General features: G+C 44.9%; 1 protein-coding gene across 3 annotated transcripts in view; it reads right to left on the bottom strand.

Annotated features, from left to right (window-relative positions):
* Nucleotides 1-907: 907 nt before the first annotated feature.
* Rtl9 (retrotransposon Gag like 9) overlaps nt 908-20,390 on the bottom strand; it is a 46,349-nt gene continuing 26,866 nt past the window's right edge. Inside the window, exons 1-4 of one of the 3 annotated variants that reach the window (XM_087598895.1) lie at nt 13,740-13,855; nt 12,792-12,945; nt 2,623-6,701; nt 908-2,048 (exon numbers count right to left, since the gene is read on the bottom strand). In XM_087598895.1, coding sequence (XP_087455021.1) covers nt 1,932-2,048; nt 2,623-6,627 — 4,122 coding nt within the window. In that variant the 5' untranslated portion in view covers nt 6,628-6,701; nt 12,792-12,945; nt 13,740-13,855 and the 3' untranslated portion in view covers nt 908-1,931. 3 annotated transcript variants of the gene reach the window in all.

The raw sequence follows: 20,390 nt of genomic DNA, 5'->3' as shown, positions 1-20,390 counted from the left end.
GCTGGGTCCCCTGTGGCTGGTTGGTTCCCTGCCTGGAGTTTGTATTGCCCAACTTACTATGCCCTTTTTTTGCCTTGTGACAACAGCAATAGTAATTGAGGCAACCCCAGAGCCAGATTCTCACGTACGGGGGTGGGGGTGGGGCTGCCAAAGTGTTTGCCAGTCTTTGCTTTTCCTAAGAATAATTTCCCTCTTCCTGGAATTAGATCCAATGTTTAGGGTAATGGAGCAGCAGACTCAGAGAGGCTTTGAGTTCTGTCTGTGGTGTTACGTCCACCATAACAGATCATTCAGCTAACCAATCTCCTAGGGGACCCAGGGGACCCAGCTGCCTCTGACCCCTTCTAACCTGCCTCCAAACTGTCACCAACCTAGCATTATAAAATGTTTCAAATTTTATCATTCCTTCTACTTCTAAAATATCTTTGAATATCACACAGATTATTATTGAACAAATAAATTGGTCCTACTTATATCAATTTTCCCATTTACCTGTTTCTTGTCCTCAAGCTATTGTATCTGTCTCTTTTTAAATGTGTTCTTGCTTGTTGTTTCTCTCCCACCTTAATTTGGGTAGAATTTGAATATGAATAAAGGTCTTAACTATCACCCAAATGGTGGCCAACACTTTATGTGGAAAGAACTCAAGAGTTTAAAAAATAGCTCAGAAGGCAAGAACATGTATCTCAAGCCTGAGTCTGATACCCAGCATCTACATGGTAGAAAAAGAGAACTGTCTCCCAAAAATTATCTTCTTGACCACACAAACACACACACACACACACACACACACACACACACACACACACACACACAGTGTATCCCCCTTTCCCCTCCACACACACAAAAAACAAAGGTTAAAAATATTAAAGAACTGAATAAATAAAATTCTAACGGCTACAATTAATTCATTTTCCACAAATAACCTTTATTTTTATGATTACAAATGTAATACATGCTTACTGTGGTGAATCTGGAAAGTACAGAGAACAGTAAAAAGAAAATAAAAAAATACCCATAACCCACCACCTGTAGGCAAACACTGTTCATATTATGTTCTAACTACCTACACCTGTTTAGACACCAAGGCCCTTATGAAGAGTGTTGGCCATGAAGCACAACAGCCAAGGGGAGCAAGGGTAATTAACAACTGAGGGGATCACCCAGAGGTCATAGCTAGAGATTCCACACTGATGAACAAGGGCCATAAGCAACAGATCAAGAGATCAGAAGCTAACAACACAAGAACAAGTTAGGTTACTATAACGCTGTAGTGAGATGGTGTTTGTCAAAGGTTTAACCCAGTACCTGTCACATGGCACATTACCAACAATCACATGGCAAGTACCAACAACACCACATTGTTAGCCATTACTATCACTACTATTAATATCATGGGTCAAAACAAATGGTTTAGGATTGAGACTATAAACAGGGCAAAGGCCCTGGAGACCCATTTAGATACTATGAACTGGGACATATAAGGGCAAGTCTACTGGCTGAAAGGATGGTATAGGAGTGGGTATCTCTCTCTTTATAGGCTTCCCTGCCAGGTGTAATAGTACCAGGGTTTCCTCAAGTTTGCCTGATGACATATGGCAAGACACTCTAAGGTGTTTTGAGGTAGGACATGATTTCTCCTGCCTAGACTTCTCCCTGGACCAAGAATTGGAACTGGTCTTAATGACAATGATGGGAGTTCAGAAGCTCATACACCACACACTCTTAAAGTTCACACTGATTGTCAGGGCAGGTCACAGGCATGTAGGTGAAAAAATGTCAAGGCAACCAAAAGGGAGATAAAGTGGGATGTGCCTGGAGGGGAAGGCTGAAGGGTGAAGGCAACACGTTTTATGTTGAATGGAATGGGTCCAGGAACCAGTCCTCAAGTTAGCAGCCAAGTCAGAAACCACATAAGATTCCAAGGAGTACTACTTGTTGGTAGGGGCCTTCGGAAGGCCTGCACTCTGTCGAAGGTGGTCATGAAGACTTTCCTGGGGGTCTCCATGTTCTTTCAAGTAGTAACAGCGTTTGGGAACATGCTGGTGCTGTGAGAAAGGGGGGAAAGGCATAAATAAGAACCACACTTCCTAGGACAAAAGGCATTGTATCTGAATAAGTTCAGTAAGTGACCACGTCAAAGAACTGGGTAATTTATCAGATGTGTAAAAAGTGTGGCCAAGTGCTAAGTTAATAAAGTTTCCAAGTGACTCGTGTCTACAACACATGTGTGTATAAATAGAACTCAGTCCATAAAAGAACTCTCTCTCTCTCTCTCTCTCTCTCTCTCTCTCTCTCTCTCTCTCTCCCTCCCTCCCTCCCCCCCCATCTCCTGGATTTGCAATAAATAGAGTTGAGATTGAGTCTACTGTTTCCTTATGATCTGAAGCCCCTTCAGTATCCTAAACCAGACATTGTTTCTGAAAGTGGCTAATAGAAGCAAAATAACTTTATACCCATACTTACTGGTAGAATTCTATGTTGGACTCCTATGGTCTAGGAACTCAGTACCTCCTTTGTGCCTCTTCCTTAACTGTACTTGAAAAACTATGGGTGCTAATCCCTCATCACTACTTCCTCATTTTTCTACTCAGAAACCATGAGCATACTGTCCCCGATTACCTCCTCAGTCTGCTGCTGACAGCCCAGTTCATTCTCCATGGCCTCCTCGTTGTTTCGCTTACAGGCTGTTGGCACAACTTGGCTTGCATTGCCTGAGGAATCCTTCTCTTCTGCCAGCTGGCACTCGGTGTACAGAGACCTATCTATCAGCTCCTTCAGGCTGCCGGCCACCTTCAGGAAGATACGGCCCATTTTGGTGGTAACAGCTTCTGAGAGTCCTTCCAGAAACCTGGTCCGTAGAATGGCATCAGACCAAGACAAATGTCGGGCCAGCAGCAGGAAGTCAGTGGCATACTGCCTTACTGACTTTTTGCCCTGCTTGGGATGGCAAAGAACAGCACTTAGGATGTCTATCTCAGACAGGGAGTCATATAAGCCCTGTGATCTTCTCAAGAAAGCTTTATTTTCACTGGATACGGGGTTTCCTACTTCCATCTGCAAGATGGACCATCTCTCTGCTGCCCCCAGATGAAGCGACACTAGAAATGCCATTTTCTCAGAATCATCTAAAAAACCCTTCATTTGTTTCTCCTCATCAATCTCCTCTTCATCTTCCTCCACCGAGGATGAGCCCCGGGCTGCTTCTTGCTCTTCTAAGAGGTAACAGAGTGCCGGGGTCAACATACCAAAGGACGGCACTTCCTTTGGTGGTGGCGTCTTCACTTCAGGGACTGTGCTTGTTGTGTGTGGTGTGCTCTTGTATCCAGGGGCTGTTACTCTGGTGTGAGAGGTAGATGCCTCTCCTGAGTCTGTGACTTTGATATTCAGAGCGGGTGTCATTCCAAAGGCTGTTTGTGGTGTGGACATTATTCCAGGTGTCGGGGCCCTCAATAGTGGTGAGGACACATCTCCAGAGCTTGGAGCTGTCACTTGTGGCACAGATATTCCTCCTGAGGCTGTAGCCCTCAGTAGAGGCATGGGCATCATTCCTGAACCCGAGACTCTCATAAGTGGTGTAGACACTGCTCCAGAGGCTGGGGCTCTCAGTGGGGGATTAGCTATTCCCCCAGAAGCTGCATTTATTGGCTGTGGTAAAGATGTAGCTCTAGAGCTCATGACTTTGGTTTGTAGAGTTGACATTGTCCCAGAAGGCATGGTTTTCATTAGTGGCATAGACATCTCTCCAGAAGTCATGGGGGACATCAAAGGCATGGGTGTGGTTCCAGGGGCTGAAGCCCTCATCAGTGGCTTGGACATCTCTCCTGAGGTCATAGCTGCCAATTGTGCAGAGGACATAATTCCAGGGCCTAGAACTCTCTCTAACTCTGCGGTCCCAGCTCCATCAGAGGGTCTCCTAAGTGGTGTAGACACGGTCGAAGAAGCTAATGGTCTGACTGGTGATGGAGAGATCCCTGCAGTGGCTGCAGCTCGCACTGGGCACGGACACACGTCTCCACAAGCTGTGGTCATCATTTGTGGGATAGGCTTTGTTCTAGAAACTGCTGTTCTCATCAGTGGTGTGGACATCCCTCCTGAATCTGTGGATCTCTGGAGAGCTGTCGACTCTGATGCAGGGACAGAAGCCTTCATAGGAGACATCGTCATCACTCCTGAGGCTGTGGTTGTCATGTGTGGAGCAGATATCGTCCCATAAACTGGGGTTCTAGGAGGTGGAACTATCTCCCCAGATGCTGCAGGTCTCATTAGTAGCAGAGGCCGCTCCCCAGAGGATGGGGCTTTTGTGAGCAATGTAGACATCTCTGATGAGTCTGAGGCTCTCAAGAGGGGTGTGGACATTGTTCCAGAGCCCTGGGATCTCATTTGCATCCCTCCCAAGGCAACAGGTCTCATGAGTGGTATGGCCACCCCTCCAGAGTCTTGCATGTTCACTGGCTGACTAGGTATCATCTCAGAGGCTGTGGCTCTCATTAGTGATGTGGCTGTTGCTCCAGGACCTGAGAGTCTTGTTTGAAGCATGGACATGCCTCCAGAGGTGGTGGCTGTCATCTGTGATGTAGACGTTGCTCCCGAAGCTGTGGCTCTCGTTAGCAGTGTGGACATGCCTCCTGAGGCTGGATCTGTCATCTGTGGCATAGACAGACCTCCAGAAGCTGTGTCTCTTATTAGTGATGTAGGCGTTGCTCCAAAAGCTGCAGTTGTCATTTGCTGCATGAACATTCCAGAAGCTTTGGATGTCATTAGTGGCTTGGACAATGATCCAGAGCTTGGAGCTCTCATCTGTGGCACGGATATCACTCCTGAGGCTGTGTCTCTCATTAACAGTGTGGATGCTGATCCAGAGGTTTTGGCTGTCATTAGTGGGATAGACATTGTTCCAGAGGCTGTGGCTTTCATTTGTGGTGTAGATGTCAATCCTGAGGCTGTGGTTCTTATTTGGGTTGTAGACATTGGTCCAGAGACAGGAGCTCGAGTTTTCTGTGTGGACACTGACCCAGAGGTTGGGACTGTTGATTGTGACACGGACATTATTTCAGAGGCTGTAGCTATAACTGGCTGTGTGGGCATCATCCCAGAAGCTGAACCTCTCATTTGCTGTGCAGAGACAGCTCCATTTGCTGTGGCCTTCATAAAACCTATAGGCATCATTCCAGATGTTTGGGGCATTGTTAAATGTGTAGACATCATACCAGAGGTTGTGTTCGACATTTCTTCTGTGAACATTGCTACAGGGCTTGAGACAGCCATCAGTGGAGTGGACATTGATCCAGAGACTGGAACCGTCTTTTGTGATGTAGACATATTTCCTGAGGCAGGGACTCTCATTAGCTGGATGGGTGCTGCCTCTGTATCAGAAGTTCTTGTGGGTAGTGTGGACATCAATCCACTGGCTGCAACTCTTAATGGTGGAGCAGTCATTACCTCAGAGTTGATATTTTGTGTTACATCTGGGGACATCACTCCAGAACCAGATGCTGACATCAGTTGACTGGGCATCACTGTAGAGGTGAGGGCTGTCATTAACAGTGGGGACATTGCCTCAGCATCTGGGACCGGCTTTGGTAATGTGATTTCTCCAGCATCTGGGATGGACAGAAGTGGTGCAGGCATTGCTCCAGAGCCAGAAGCTGGCATAGGCAGTGAAGACATGACTCCAGAGTCCGAGCCTGGCATGAGCACAGAAGGTATCCCTTCAGAGTCTTGAGGGTTTGTTGGCTGGGTCGATGTTTCTCCAGAGGCTAGGGCTGACATTATCAGGGATGATATCACTTCAGAGTCTGTGCCTGACATCAACAGGGATGATATCTCTCCAGAAGCTAGGGCAGTCATTAACACTTTGGACATTGCTTCTGTGTCCTCATCGGTAATTTGCAATGGGGACATTGCTTCTGAGCCTGGAGCTGTCATTGGTGGTGTGGATGTCACTCCAGGGTTCATATCTGGAATCAGGAGTGGTGACATCTCACCAGGATCTGACCCTAGCATTAACGATGCCTCAGAAGGTGAAGTGCTCATTATAGGTGCAGACATCACTCCAGCGGATGGAACTGGCATCGCCAGTGGTGACATCTCTGCCGAATCTGGGGCTGCCATTAGTGATGTTGACATTGTCCCAAAGTCAGGAATTGTCATCATCCCTGGAGACATTAACCCATAGTCTGAAGTAGACAACAATGGGGACAGTGTTCCAGAATCTGAGGTTGGCATTAGCAGTGGAGACAGTGTCCCAGAGTCTGAGACTGGCATTAGAAGTGGGGACAGTGTTCCTGAATCTGAGGCTGTCATTAGCAATGGGGACAGTGTCCCAGAGTCTGAGGCTGACATCAGTGGTGGGGACACTGTCCCAGAGTGTGACGCTCCCATGAGAGGTGTAGACAGACTGTCAAAGGCTGGCGATGTCGTCAGCTGTGTAGATGTCCCTTCAGGATCTGAGGTTGAAGTTGAGACAGTAGGCAACTGCAACTGTGAATGCAGGATTTGAACCTCTGCTCTGGTCTCCGTCATTGGTCTAGGGAAAGTTGCCCCCCTGTTTTGAGGGTCACCACTTTCCTCTTTCATCATGTTGTTGAATCGTAATGAATGCAATGGTATTGACATATCTGCCATGGCTACAAGGCAGCGTTTCGGACTTTATTGTGTTGACATCAGAGGCGCTGATGAAACCCACAAATCAATGAAATCTGTAAACAGGAGAAAAGTTTAAAGGTCAAAAGCCAATTTCAGAAATATATTCCAATGAGTCATAGAGGCCTGCATTTAGGAGTTGTCATATATATGACTTTGAAGGTGGGTCTATCAACTTGAAGAAACTATCTAGCAACAGATATCCCCAAATCTGAAGCAACTATTCCTCCAAACTCTGTCCCTTTTTTAAACTAACCTGTACCCAGTTACACAGCACAGCGTCAATGTTTATAAATGTCAATAGCAGGCTCCAGACCAGGGAAGCTGTCTCAAATGAGTCAGCAGCACCACCTTCTGGCCAAGTACAGAAGTTCAGGTTCTTTGCCTATGTTCAAAGTCAAGTCAACCTAGGTACTGGTAGCAGTAGACAGGGATCAAAGAGCTCTTTACTCCATGACAATTATTAGTTCCTAATGGTCATTGAATCCTACCAATGGTTTAACCCAGATTTTACTAGGAATGTTTTTACTAGTTCCTAGATTTTACCTGTTAATGACTTTCTCAGGAAAAGTAGCACATGTAGCTGATCAGTGACTAAGAATAGCATTCCACAAAGTAAAGCCTTGCTTAATATTGTCATCATTATCATAATTAATACCAGCCACTGCTACAATCCTATTTATTGCTTACGTAGTGGGTGAGTGGATGACAGAGAACTTTAACTGTACAGAAATTTAAACAGCCTGTGATGTGATATTGCAGGCCTGCTTCTAATTGGACCTTAAGTAGTATTATTATGCCCGTTGTACCAGATTTCTAAGATTAACAAGAGTTGCAGCTAAAAAAGAAACACTCTAATGGTAGTACTATATCTTTTTCCTCTTCACCCCTTCCTTGGGGTTACTTGGTCTTTTGGTATCCCTGATGTTGCATGTACTTGTTTGTCTGACATCCTAGCCTAGAGATTACTGGCAGCTTATTCTACAGTACGCAGAAATTTTAAGTTCCACTGTTGACCTGAGAGGGGGATGGTCACTCCCATAGCCTCACCTCACTGACCTGTTTCCAAAAGCAGCCACAAAAGGGATGCTCTGGCACATGTAGACACGTCATATAAAATTAATGTGTCCCTGTAGCCTGATCATGGCCCTAAAAAAGGAAGACTGGCTACTTTGGGGCAATGTCAAAGAAAGCATCAACCTTGAGGCTTTGTCCCTCCGTAACATCTGGAACACTAAGAGCAGAAGTGCCAACAGCAAGCATTACTTGAGCATGCACTCGCTGGTAGCTCTGCTAGGCACTTTACCTGCCTTGTATCATCTGATCTACACAGTAAGCCCTCAGGGATTCTTGGCAATCCTCCCTCTTATAGCTGGGAGAGTGAAGACTCATAGAAACTTGATCATTTCTGTGTGGTTTGAGAGATTCTCAGGCCTGTCCCATTCTTCAACCCCCTACTCCCTACTGTAATGATTCACTTCTTCCCATCTTCAATCCCATTGACTAGGAAACTCTAAGGTAAAGCATCATAAAAGAAATACTAGAGTCCTGCTAACACTTCAGATACCCTAATAATGATTCATGCCATGAGAAAGATGAGGCAAAAAAAAAAAAACCCTGCAATTCCACCTTTCACCGCCAATTAATCCCTGTGCCTAGCACAATTTTCCACGAGTCACAACTCGGAAAGATCTTACCTTACCAGTGACAGAAAAGAGTCATAATGTCCTTTCCACTGTAGCTCTTTTGGTCTGACCAATTGACTTATACCCTGTGCCAGTTCACTACAGCAAGGCCCAAGACTAGCAGCTGTTCTCTGCAATCTCCCTTAGCTCTCCCCTGCCACACCCCCCTTCTTGCCCGCCAGCCAGCCTGCTGGCCCGCCCACCCGGCCCAATGCTCTTGACTTGCTAGTGCATGCTCTGGCTCTCAGGTCCCAGATTCCTGCCTCTATATAGGCTCTGACATTTGCCTCTGGCCGCCTTTCCCTTGCCAGCCCTCCAGAAGCTCCACTTTAGCTCTTGGCCTCTGCAGCCCCACTCCTTTGCCCCTTGCCTCCAATAATACCACCAGCTTCACACCACTATGCCCGCCTCTGGCTACCCCAAAGAGAAGAGACCATCACAACTAAAAAGACGAACCAGACAGTGACTTCACTCTGCAAATGAAACGTGCATGCTCTCTGCAACCAGCCAGGCACAGCTACTCTGGATCCTAGGCAAGGCAGCTGGCCAGACCAAGAAGTATTGGCTCAGTGTTAGAGGTAAGGACTGGGACTGAGGATCCAGAGAAGTAACATCCGTGAAACTCAAGGAGATTCATGGGTAAAGCAGGGTGGGAAGACTGAGTGGAGGGAGACTGGGGAGTAAATACCTTAATAGCCAAGCCATAGTCATGAGCACTTTCAAAATTCATTATGCCCCAGTGACAATGACAGAGAGAAATCTGGTGGCCAGTGTCCATTCTGCAAAGTTAGGCTAGTTAGGTTTCAAACAGATGACAAGAATGTCAGACTTGAGCATACCCAGTGAGGTATAAACAAAGGTGAAGCCTGTATTCTAGAAGGAAGGCACGATGTCACAGTGGAAGTACAGAACGGTTACCAGAGTTCTCCCTCCCTCCCTCCCCTCTGCCTCTGCTTCTCTCCCCCTCTCTCTTTTATTTTTTCAATACTGAGGACGCAACCCAGGGCCATGTACTTGTTACCCAAGCACACTACTTACAGGGACACACACCCAGGCCCACTCCAGACTTTTAGATTGATATCACTTAAGTGTCCATTGACTCTGGGGTCAGAATTGGCCATTACCCTCTAGATACTCAAAGCCTTCAGATAAACTTCAAGGAGCTTGGGTTTATGATCTAAGAATTTGTTGTCAGAGTCGTTTAAAAATTATCAACGAACAGAACTCAGAATAAGCAGCAGAGAGTAAATGAGCCTGTGGACTAAGTATTAGATACACATCATATTATTCAGGCTTCCCCGCAACATGTGGAAAGCAGGCACAGATGCCATTCTTATTTTTACAAATAAGGAAACAAGTTTGAAAAAGTTCCTATGACCAAGGTCACTGAGCTAGTTTTAATCGGAAAACATGAGTTTGAGTCCTGATCAATTTGCTTCTGAAATCATTTTCTGCTCACAATCCCTGATTAGAAATAGTCAAAGTACAAGCTGCTGGATCTCCACCCCACCAAGCAAAGAAACTTTCTTGCCACAAGTGGTTAAATTTTAGTAGCAGCCATGGTGACAGTAGTAGCAGTCATAGTAATACCTTCCCTTGAACAGTCTTCTCAGATGTCAAAAATTGTGCTAAGGGTTTCAGAAGTCCTACATCATTTGCTCTATAGAATTACCCTTTGAGCTAGAGGCTTTTATCTCTCAAGTTTGCTAATAGTAAGGTTGAGCTTCCACGGGTGTTGTGGTTTAAATATGAAATGTTTCTCCACAAGTTTGTGGGTTTGAATACCTGGTCACTGGCTGGTGGTGAGACTGTTTTAGAAGATTATGAATATTTAGGATAAGACTGGTGGATATAGGACGCTGGGCTTTGGGGTTGAGCTCTGCTGTCTTTCTAGTCTTGTTCTCTATTTCCTGATTCATCCAGATGTTAGGAAGGCCCACCCTGCATTCTGTGGCTAGTGATGCCCAGCCACCATGTCTTCCACATGCTGATATCTGGAACTGTGAGTAGTCCTCTTAAGTTGCTACTATCAGAAATTTTGTCAGTAATCAAAGAAGTAACAAAACCAAAAAAAAAAAAAAAAAAAGCATAGTTCTGCCAGACTAGAGTTCACTGCTCAAAAACAAAGTTTCTAATCAGTCTCCCCTGGATGAGAAAAAAACAGAAAAACAGCCATAGAAAACCCATTCTAAGGTTTGCAAGAAAGGTTAGACAAACACATATGACACGGGACTGATGGCTTGAGCTTAATCCCCAGAACCCAAGATAGAGCGAAAGAATCAACTTCAAAAGTTATCCTCAGACCTCCATATGTGCTCCATGGAAACATATATTCCTGTATTTACACTAGAAAAACACACACCAATAATAATAATAATAATAATAATAATAATAATAATATTTGAAAGGAAAACCCATTATTTTAATAATGGCTTCATTAAAACCACTGTTACTATTACTACTACACCTACTGATTGAAGTTAACAATTACTGAGTCAGGTACTGTAATAAACATTTTACTTATATGATTTCATCTAATAAAGCTTCTTTATGAGGCAGGTGCTATTACCAGCTCCATTATACAGATGAGAACCTAAAAGCACAGAGATGCTCGCCGCCATTCCAAATGTCACCCAGCTACACAGTTCAGTTGTTTTTTTAGAACAAAATGTTGGAAATAAACTCCGTACCTGATGTTAGAATACAGTTGCTTAATGACTAAATGAGTCAGGGTACAATTTAGCAGCCCCTAACATACCTACTAAGAATTAAAATCTAATGTGAACTTAATTATAAGATCCTTTCACAATAAAATAAATGTGCCTACTTCTGCACTGTGTGGGATTGTACATTTTTGTCATCCCAGAACTCAGAAGGCTGAGTTGGGAGGGCTGAAAACTGGAGGCCATCTCTAAAAATGACAGTTTCTCAAAAGAAGAAAACCTCAATTGTTTTTAAATGTACATATTTTAATAATACTTTATGAAATTATAATTATATTCCCCCTCCCAAAAGTTAGTCTAGAAGAGCATATCTGAATATTAACAGTGAACAGACTCTCTTGAATAGCAGGATTACATGGTATTTACATTTTCATTTTTTTGTACCTATAGTTTCTCATTTTCTAAAGTCGTTCCATTATATTCATTTGCGAAGAAACAAAAATTAATTTCCATTTTTAAACATGACTGATTCCCTAGGGTCTATGTCTAGCCCTTCCCAGTTCTCTGCATGTACTCCCTAGGGATCCCCCAAAATTCCCTCACAAGCAACCTTTCTCCCCCAACAAGCTTAATAGTTGCACCACTTGGGCCTTCCCCTTCCAAAGTGACCTTTAAAATCATATCTCGGGTGGCTTGCTAATATTCCGTTTTCCTTGGTTTATATTTTTAAAAATACTTCTTTTTATCTGTGTTTAATATGCAAGTCATCTAGGAATTTTTCCCTAGGATTAAAAACGTGAAATCTCAGTCCAGATAAAAGTCCTAAGACTACTCCACCCTGCTTCCCCACAAGTCCCACTGCTCTGTCTGCTCAGAATTGGGTGTGTCTCCTTCCAAACTTTCTCTACTTGCAATGGCATTCTGAGTTTATATCATGAGATTGCTAGCAAAATGCCCAGTGTATGCAAAAAGCTAAAGCTAGAAAACCATCCTGGCCACTCCAGGGTTTCATGTTCTGGTCCACTGTGACAATTTTCATCAGTTTGCCTCCAGGAAGCTTAATGAGAGAGGGTTCTTGCACGCTCAGCCCATTGGGGCATAGGCTTCTGCTTTATTAAAAAGTCTCTAGGATCACAGAAAAGGAGGGCCTCCTAAGGCAGGAAAGTCCAGAAATTACTGCTTAACATCTCTCAGATCCCTCATGTCCCACCCAGTCTGCACTGATCAATACAGCTAGGAGATGTCGAACTCCTGCTGCCTTGCAAGAGGTAATTGAGTTTGGGGGAACTGCATGGCTAGCTGCTTGGGGAAATAAGAATAAACAAGAGACTGTTCAATATGTCAACAAATAGCTTCCCAGATGTTGAAAATAAGCCTACCTCCGGATTCCCAACAATATCGCACCCAGTTCTAGTTAGTGAACACATACCCAGTTACCTGAAAACAGAGAAGCTTAAAAATCAACCTTTAGTTTGGGATACTCTACCTTCCCCCATCAATCAGGAGAGAAACACACACACACACACACACACACACACACACACACACACACACACACACACAATTTTGTCCTCCATCAGCTTCGACACTTGAAATGCCCACCCGGTTCTTTTTAAATGAATTGGTGGAGAATGGCTAGCATTTACTAAGTTCTGGCTATGCCAGGCACTCTGCTAAACATTTTACATACATTACACTGGTTTATTGCACAAAATACAAATAAAGTGGAGGAGTTGCCCCCATTTTGTAAATCAGCTACAGAACAGAAGTCGAGAGAAATTAAAATGCAGTAGCTTACCTTGGTTCTTACAGCTGAGAGGGAGTGAAGCTGGGCTTGTCACTCGAGTCTGTCTGACTCAGCCAGTGCTCTTAGCTCACAGGAGAGTCATACACTGTCTTCGAGTCTCTGAAGGGCTGTCATATGGAAGAGAGGGTAGGTGTGTTCTGGGTAGCTCCAAAGAAAAGGATTTGACTGTTAGTTGGGAATTATGCTTTCATCGGATGTGCTGCAAATTCCCCCAAACAACATGTGTATGCATGTCCAACTCTATAGGGAAAAGAACATTATAAGAAGAGCAAAAACGGAACTGCCTTCCATTAGGTGCCGTCCTGAAGGATCTGTTGAATCAGAGAGAACGGGGGCGGGGGGGATACGAGAGGACTGCAAATGGGCAGTGTCCCAATTTTCTTAAATAAGGAAACTACATACCGGTGTACTGTAAACTCCAGAGCTCTAAGCTTGATGTCAATCCTTAGAGAGATTCTGCTGCAGATTATGAAGCAGGTAATTTATAAGCACTTACGATGTAAGTGGCATCAGGAGGTAACTAGAGGTACTCACAGGACTCTACAAATGAGACCAGGCTCCCAGACTATTTATAGCAATTGCAAAGCCCCAAAATTGGGAGACTGACATTGGGTTACTCTATTTTCTTTTCTCCAAGGAAAGGCATTAAGAAACAAAACAACCCCAAATTATCATTTCCTAAAGAGAAAGGGCTTTCTTTAAGACACCACAAGAAAAGGAAATAATCTCAGAATAAAAGACAGTCCTTTCAACATAATACATTTGTCTCCTTTTTACAAATCATTTGTTACACAGTCCTCGGGCTTTCTCTCCTAGCAGGGGGATGGGGGGTGGGGAACAGAACCCAGACTGCTGTAATATTCCTGAGGGATGGGAACTTTTCCAAGGACCTATAGGGAGTCACTCAGTTAAAACATCAACGTATCTAAGATCCAATACCTGTAAGACAGGAAGTCTTTCTGGTCAGGAGAGAAGAGAAGAATTTGACCTTAGCCTACGTAAGGACATAAGCATAGATAAAGAACGTGTCCACAGGAACAAGTCACAAAAAGGAAAGTTGCCAAGTAGGAAGGAAAGCCCTGCTGAGGCGGAACTTGGCCAAGACATTTGACCTGTGCTACCCCTTGGACCATATAGCTCCCTTGTACGAGTAAGTGCCTAATGCCATTAAGCATTTATACACACAAATTAGTTTCTGACCTGATGATCTCCAAGCAACCTTCAAACTATTACTTGTCTTCCGAGGGTCGACTTTCTAAAAGCAGAAGAATACAAACCCGACAAAATACCAGTTTCCAGAGCCGGGGGCTAGTTCTAGAAGGGTTTCTCTAGCTGGAATCCTCTCCTGTTGCACGTTTTTACATATGCTGTAAATAAAGGCACCGATGGGAATTCTTACACAGCTTTTCTAGAGTTGAGAAGCCCAGCAGAAAGGTTTACATTTGAAGTCCCATGGTTTACAATATGTCTGTCTGCATTTGGTCATTTTCTCTCATGTTCTTTGCTGCCAGTTTACTAAGTTCCAGCAGTTTGTGCTTCTCACGTAAAAACCCTTTCAGGCCATATGCTCGCTATGAGCCCTCTTCTCAGAAGAACAGATCTTACTCTACACAATGGCTGAGCAACCAGCCCATACCTGCCCTCAGCTTTCAAATGATCCATGTCACTGGACAGTCCCTTGATGAGCAGAGAGGAGAGACCAGTGTCTCCTATTTGCAGAATCATCCTGCTTTCTAAATGCTCTTAAACTGCAATTGGACTATGTCTATTGACGTTGACCTTGTTTCTGAAGGTGACCAGCACACGGTACATACACACTTGCTTGCTACATCCTCTAAAACTGCAGTTCTCAAGGCAAATGATAGTGGAGAGCCTGCGCATCAGTCTCCTCATAGGAGGACTAGAAAAAAGGCATATCCATTCAATTGGGGGAAGGGTTCCATTTTCAAGAGTCAGACAGGAATTAAGAAGTGAGACCAAGAAATGTGAAGTTTAACCCATGATTTCCAAATCCCTTGAGCTTAAGGGCCATTGCTCTGATTGGGGGTGGGATGTGTGTGGTTTGTTTTAAACATGAAATCTTGTTATGTAGCCCGGGCTGGCCTCAAACTCATGATGATCCTACTGCCTCAGTATTCTACATGCTGGGATTACAAGAGTGAGGCACCATGGCCAGATAGGCCAGGTTCTCTGATTGTAGCATCATCCAAGCCTGAGCTGGAACCCCAGTCACTTCTTAATTATTCCAAATAATCCCAGACCTATCTCATACCTCTTTAAGAGCTTTAAAGAAAACAACATGTATAGAGTATCTGGCACATGAGTTGAAGCTCAGTAACCTCCCTTCCTTGGGTCTTCGCAAACTCTGCAGCCTGCCTTCTCTCGGCTCAGCTTCTGCTCTGTTGCCAAACTGCTCACTCTTTTGAGGTCTGGTATTCAAACTCCCCAAGAGAGAGACTCTCATTGGTCCAAGTTCAGTTACCACTGTGTTCGTTGGGCGAAGCTGTCATCACTGGTTCCATCATAGGCTGCTTGCCAGCCTATAGAATGCGTGCTCATAGATCAGGTGCCCATTCCCTGCTCAATCAGCTCCGGGGCGGGGGGCTGGGGACGGGGGACGGGGGGGGGGGGGGCAAGGAGCAGAATCACGTGGTACCAAACATAGCCACCTATTCATAAGAAACTGCTGGTTTCCTCAGCTAGGGTCTGTGGATAGAAACTCCTTAGAAAGGGGCCCGTGGGTGTGGCAGGAATTCTGAGGCTTAGCCCGTCCAGTACACCTAGGCTTCTCATTTATCCAGCCTGCCAAAGTAATGCGGCATTCAAGTTAACTGAAGTCTCTTTTTAATTCCAACTTTTCATCTCCACCAGGCCAGAAACAGCAGTTTAAAAAAAAAAAAGCTAGAAAAAAAAAAAAAAAAACTAGACCACAGCTAAGAAGGGGGAAAAACTTAACCCTAAAAAGAGACCTGTTTCTAGAACATGTTTTTCAGCCTCCAAGCACTTTTGCAGTCATCACATCCATTTCCTCTCTGCAGAGTTTACAGACTGGCAGCCACAGGCTAGATCCAGACTGCAGACAGATTTTATTTGACCCACACAATGTTTTTTAACATTTTTTAATTAGTTGCCAACACTTAAAAGTCAGGAGATTTCCCATAAAACCCTGGATTTCTGGCTTCTCCGGGGAAAACAAGACAACGATTTAGATCCTCATTCCAGCCGGACAAGCGTCAGCTGGGGCTGAGCAGACCGTTGCTTGTGGATGGGGCATGAGCTCACTGTATCCTCCCAGCCACCTTTCCTTTCTCATGGTGACCTACTTGGCCCCTGGAAGGCTTTTTTTTTCCCGTTACATAACTTGGGAGAGTTTATCCTGCCCTTCTAGCACATGGGTCCCAGGGACAGGACTGGGGCTGTCAGGCTTCAGAGCAAGCATCTTTAGCCGCTGAGCCACATCGCTGTCCCCCTTGTGGGTTTCTGAAGCCCTATTTGAGTCCCTTGGATTAGGCGGATAAAATCATAAAGACCACACACTCCAAATCCTAACCGGATTGAAATCTCCACTTTGCTCTTTACCTTGGTTTGGGACTCTGGGCAAATTTCCCTACACCTTGGACTTTTTTTTTTCTCATCTGTAAAATGGGGGTGATAATATCACCCAAGTCAAAGAAATATTGGGCCAACAAAATAAGTAAACACATACTTAGAACCCTGGCTGTCTAGGTGGAATATTAGAAGCATTAAATAGCCATCTAGTGTACATAGAAATCCCCAGCTCTGAATCAGAATGTGTCTAAGTTGCCCAGGCTAGTCTAGAACTTGAAATCCCCCTACCTGAGACTCCAGAATTCCTATAGACAGGCCTGTTCCCTCAGGTCCAGCTTTCTACTCATTTCCACCCTGGCCTAAAATTTCCTTACGTGCCTCTCTGACATCTGAAAAGTTTCTGAAAGCTAACATTTTTGTGGCAAGCTCATTTGGTAGCAAAATTGGTCCTGGGCTGACCGATACTAAGCTATTTACCCCACTTTGAAATATTGATGTGTTTTCACAAGGTACTTTCCCAGATTCCATTAGCGGGTGTTGGTTAGTATATATTTTATGCACCAAATTGCTTTGCAAACCCCTGCCTCCGAACTTGGAACTGCAAAACCTTTATTATGACTAGTTTGTATACCTACTCAGCAGATGGGAAAACCAAGGTAGCTCCACAGTAGCCAGAACCCTTCCCAAAGCCACGTGACTTAAAAGGAGAAGCAATTTGGAGCACTAAACATGAAGTCCATCCAATCTAGTACTCTAGTGTGTCCTGATGTTTCAATAGGAGTATTGATGCTGATAGCAGCTACCACGCAGGGATCTCCTGAAGAACTAAAAACTATCCTCATTTACTGAGAGTGGCAAACTCCACCGTTAGTAGCATTCCTTCACCTCTCTATGTTAATTTTTGCTACATACTATTGGGATAAATTTAGAATGTGGATTAGTGTCTTCTTTTTAACAGAAAGGAAACTGAGGCCCAGAGAAGAGAAGTAATTTAGTCAAATTCACACACCAAAAATAAAGGGAATAAAAGACACAGAACTGAAACTCCAAATCGAATTAAACCCCAGGGCCAGTCCAACAATGACATACACTGACCTTTTAACATACTGACCCTCACACTCTGCAGACAGTCCTAAAGTTTGCAACATACCTGATGAAAGGAGAATTTCCCAAGATCTCAGCAAATACAAAAATGAGACAGCATGTCTGGGTAGACCTCATCCTCCCCTGTTCCATAAGCAGCAATGTGCAGACACCATCCAGTCAGAAACCAGGGAGGGGAGATTTCTCAAATCCCAAGAAAAATCACAGAGACCCTACTGTTTGCTCTTCTCTGTTGATTTTTAAGAAGCTGACATTTACTTATGCCAAAGGCCAAAAGAAATGAAAAATCTACTGGAAAGGGAATTTCATGAAGCGATATGTTGAAGAAACCTTTGCACAGTATCAGTTCCCTTGTTTGAAATGCAGAAAGCAGAGCACAGCTATTTCATATTGTTAGCGCACCAGAGACTAGGACTTGAAAACAGCCTGTCGAGGACCTCTTTGTAGCCCCCTGCCATAGCACAGGGGAGGTTTGTGACTCCAACTCCAACTTGACAAGTTGGAAACAAGAAGGCAGGCCATAACCTGGGTGACCTCATGTCCCTTCTAAGCTCATGGCTTGGGTTCCTGCGACCAACAAATCCTTACTTTGATCACACACCCACAGCGACCCAGATCTTTGAATTCAGCAATTCTTTCTCAGGTTTCAGCGAGGCATTGGAAGCCTGAGCTATTTTGGGACACTTTCTCTGCTGTGGATGCCACTTTCGGAATACGCCAGGAACATGCTAAGGACCTGGAGCGCTCTATCCTGGACCTGTTTGGGGGTTTGTGCTCGCGCTCTCTCTCTCTCTCTCTCTCTCTCTCTCTCTCTCTCTCTCTCTCTCTCCCTCCCTCCCTCCCTCCCTCCCTCCCTCCCTCCTTCCCTCCCCCACCCCCACCCCCCGCTGATCACTTGGAGGACAATCACGCCTGCCAACCTAATCCCAGAGGCCTGACTACCTTGCCCAGCCACAGGGCTCCAAGAAGCAATGTGCCTGCCAGCACCCTCACGGTAAGGGATATGGAGGCACCAAGCAGCCCGACAGGATGGTCTAAGTTTGGATGCAGGCTGAGAAGACAAGATGAGAAGGGGTGTGGGGGTAGGGGAGATGAGGGGTTTTATTCCCCCCATAACATCGTATTCCTACGATCGATCAACATTTCCCAATCTGATGCAACTGACTCGGCAGGCATGCAGGAGCCTGTGAGCTCCATTTTCCTCTTCTAAAATCTTCTGCACCTGTAAGTACCGGGGCTCATTGATGTTCACGCTGACTTCTGGGGAGGGGGAGAGGAGGAAAGAGTGTAGAGATGGCCATCATTATCTGATTCAGGTGTGGGCAAGTCCAAGGATTTGGATAATGTCTGCCAGACCCCCCACCCCTTCCCCTGCCCACCGAACTGCTTCTTGGCTTGAAAACTGAAAATGCCTCTGTTCTTTCCTAAGCCTCCCTCTAGCATAACAGAAACCCCATCTAGGCTTTGGGGTACTTTGTTCATCAGTACTGTTCACACCTGATTTTTTTTCTCATGTTGGATTTAATGGTCAGAATGTACCCTTGGCATTTGAATTTCTTAAATGCATCCACATCTACTATTGTGGGCACAGCCCCTGCTGGCTTCTCCATCTTTTATGCAGTAATTTGCTGAAACTGTGAAAGATGTTGTAAGCGGGAGGGTATAAATGAGAATCTAGAAACTCCTCCATGGTAAAAGGGAAGAGCGATGTGGTTGATTCTCAACGCAGTTAGAAATGCTGCCACAATGGGGAGGCTTCCTGCTAGGCAGCGAGATGGTCCCTTTCAGTGCCTTCAGATTTTAATGGAAAGAGAGGCCAAAATAGCTGCTAGCTCCCCAGGAAAGGAACATTTCTGATGCTTTTACCACTTTACTGAGAGACTGGACATTGTTTCCTGGCAGCTTATCAGTCCCTGAAGCAGCTCCAATGGCTGCCCAAAGGGAAGAGACAGAGACAGAGATAGAGACAGAGACAGAGAGAGAGAGAGAGTCAGCCCTTTTGCCCTTTTATGCCTTCTTTGGGGGCCTGCAGGAGTTTCCAGAAGATAGCCCAAAGTGGTAAAGTCAGGTCCTGCACATCCCCCTTCTCTCAGCACCAAGACCAAATCATCCACAAGGTTCGTTGGGAAGTGAGAGTGAAATTTATCTTTGCTGGGAAGCTATTTGAAGTGCCTACCTATGTCCTAATGTCCATCTGAACTTTTGTAATAATTTGCTCACTCATGAGTAAGTATGGGTGGCTTCCATACAGATGCAACACTGTCCTTAAGCAAAGCAAATGCCTACGAGGTTGCTTGAATCAGGCTGGCTACTTCAGTGTCTGTGACTAGCAAAGTCAAAAGCTTCTTGAGTTCTACAGTCAGTGCTGGATCTGAAGTGGGGTTACTGATGTTGCTATCTGGACTGGAGAAATGCTGGAGAGACATGTACTTTGTGTATAGTAGAACGAGGTTTACTTCTCAGTGTACAGGAAGAAGCTAGCCTCCAAAGGAACTTCTTTTCACCTTGGCTGCTGCCTGTCGGTATGGTCTTTGGGATCTTGTGACGTCTCTTTGTGAGGAGCTCTGAGTAAATGAGGCTCAGGTCCCAGAAGTTCACTGTCAGGAAGGCTTTGTGCAGAGCCTTGAGTGTTAGTGGAAGCCTGAATCTCATGTCTACCTTGTGGCATTCCAAGAGCATTAAAAACGTTCCCCCTGGCCTTCTAAATCCTCCCTATCCACTCCCAGGGACTTGGAAAGTCTTAAGTACATAATTCCTTTAACCCAAGGCTTTGGCATCAGTTAAAATGCCAACCTCCTGGGAGGGTCAGCCTGTTAAACCTCATTTGGGTAAATCCTATTCTGACAGTAGATTTTGACAGAGGGTAGAAGAGCAAAAAGAAGAGAAACTAAGATCACAGTTGATGGAAATGACCCTCAAATCAGAAAACAGGGGGCA

This window comes from Rattus norvegicus, chromosome X, assembly GCF_021556685.1.
Source record: "Rattus norvegicus strain SHRSP/BbbUtx chromosome X, alternate assembly SHRSP_T2T, whole genome shotgun sequence".
NCBI classification, from domain to species: domain Eukaryota; kingdom Metazoa; phylum Chordata; class Mammalia; order Rodentia; family Muridae; genus Rattus; species Rattus norvegicus.
The sequence above is the reverse complement of the archived record's forward strand: the minus strand, read 5'-3'. Positions and strand labels throughout refer to the sequence as shown.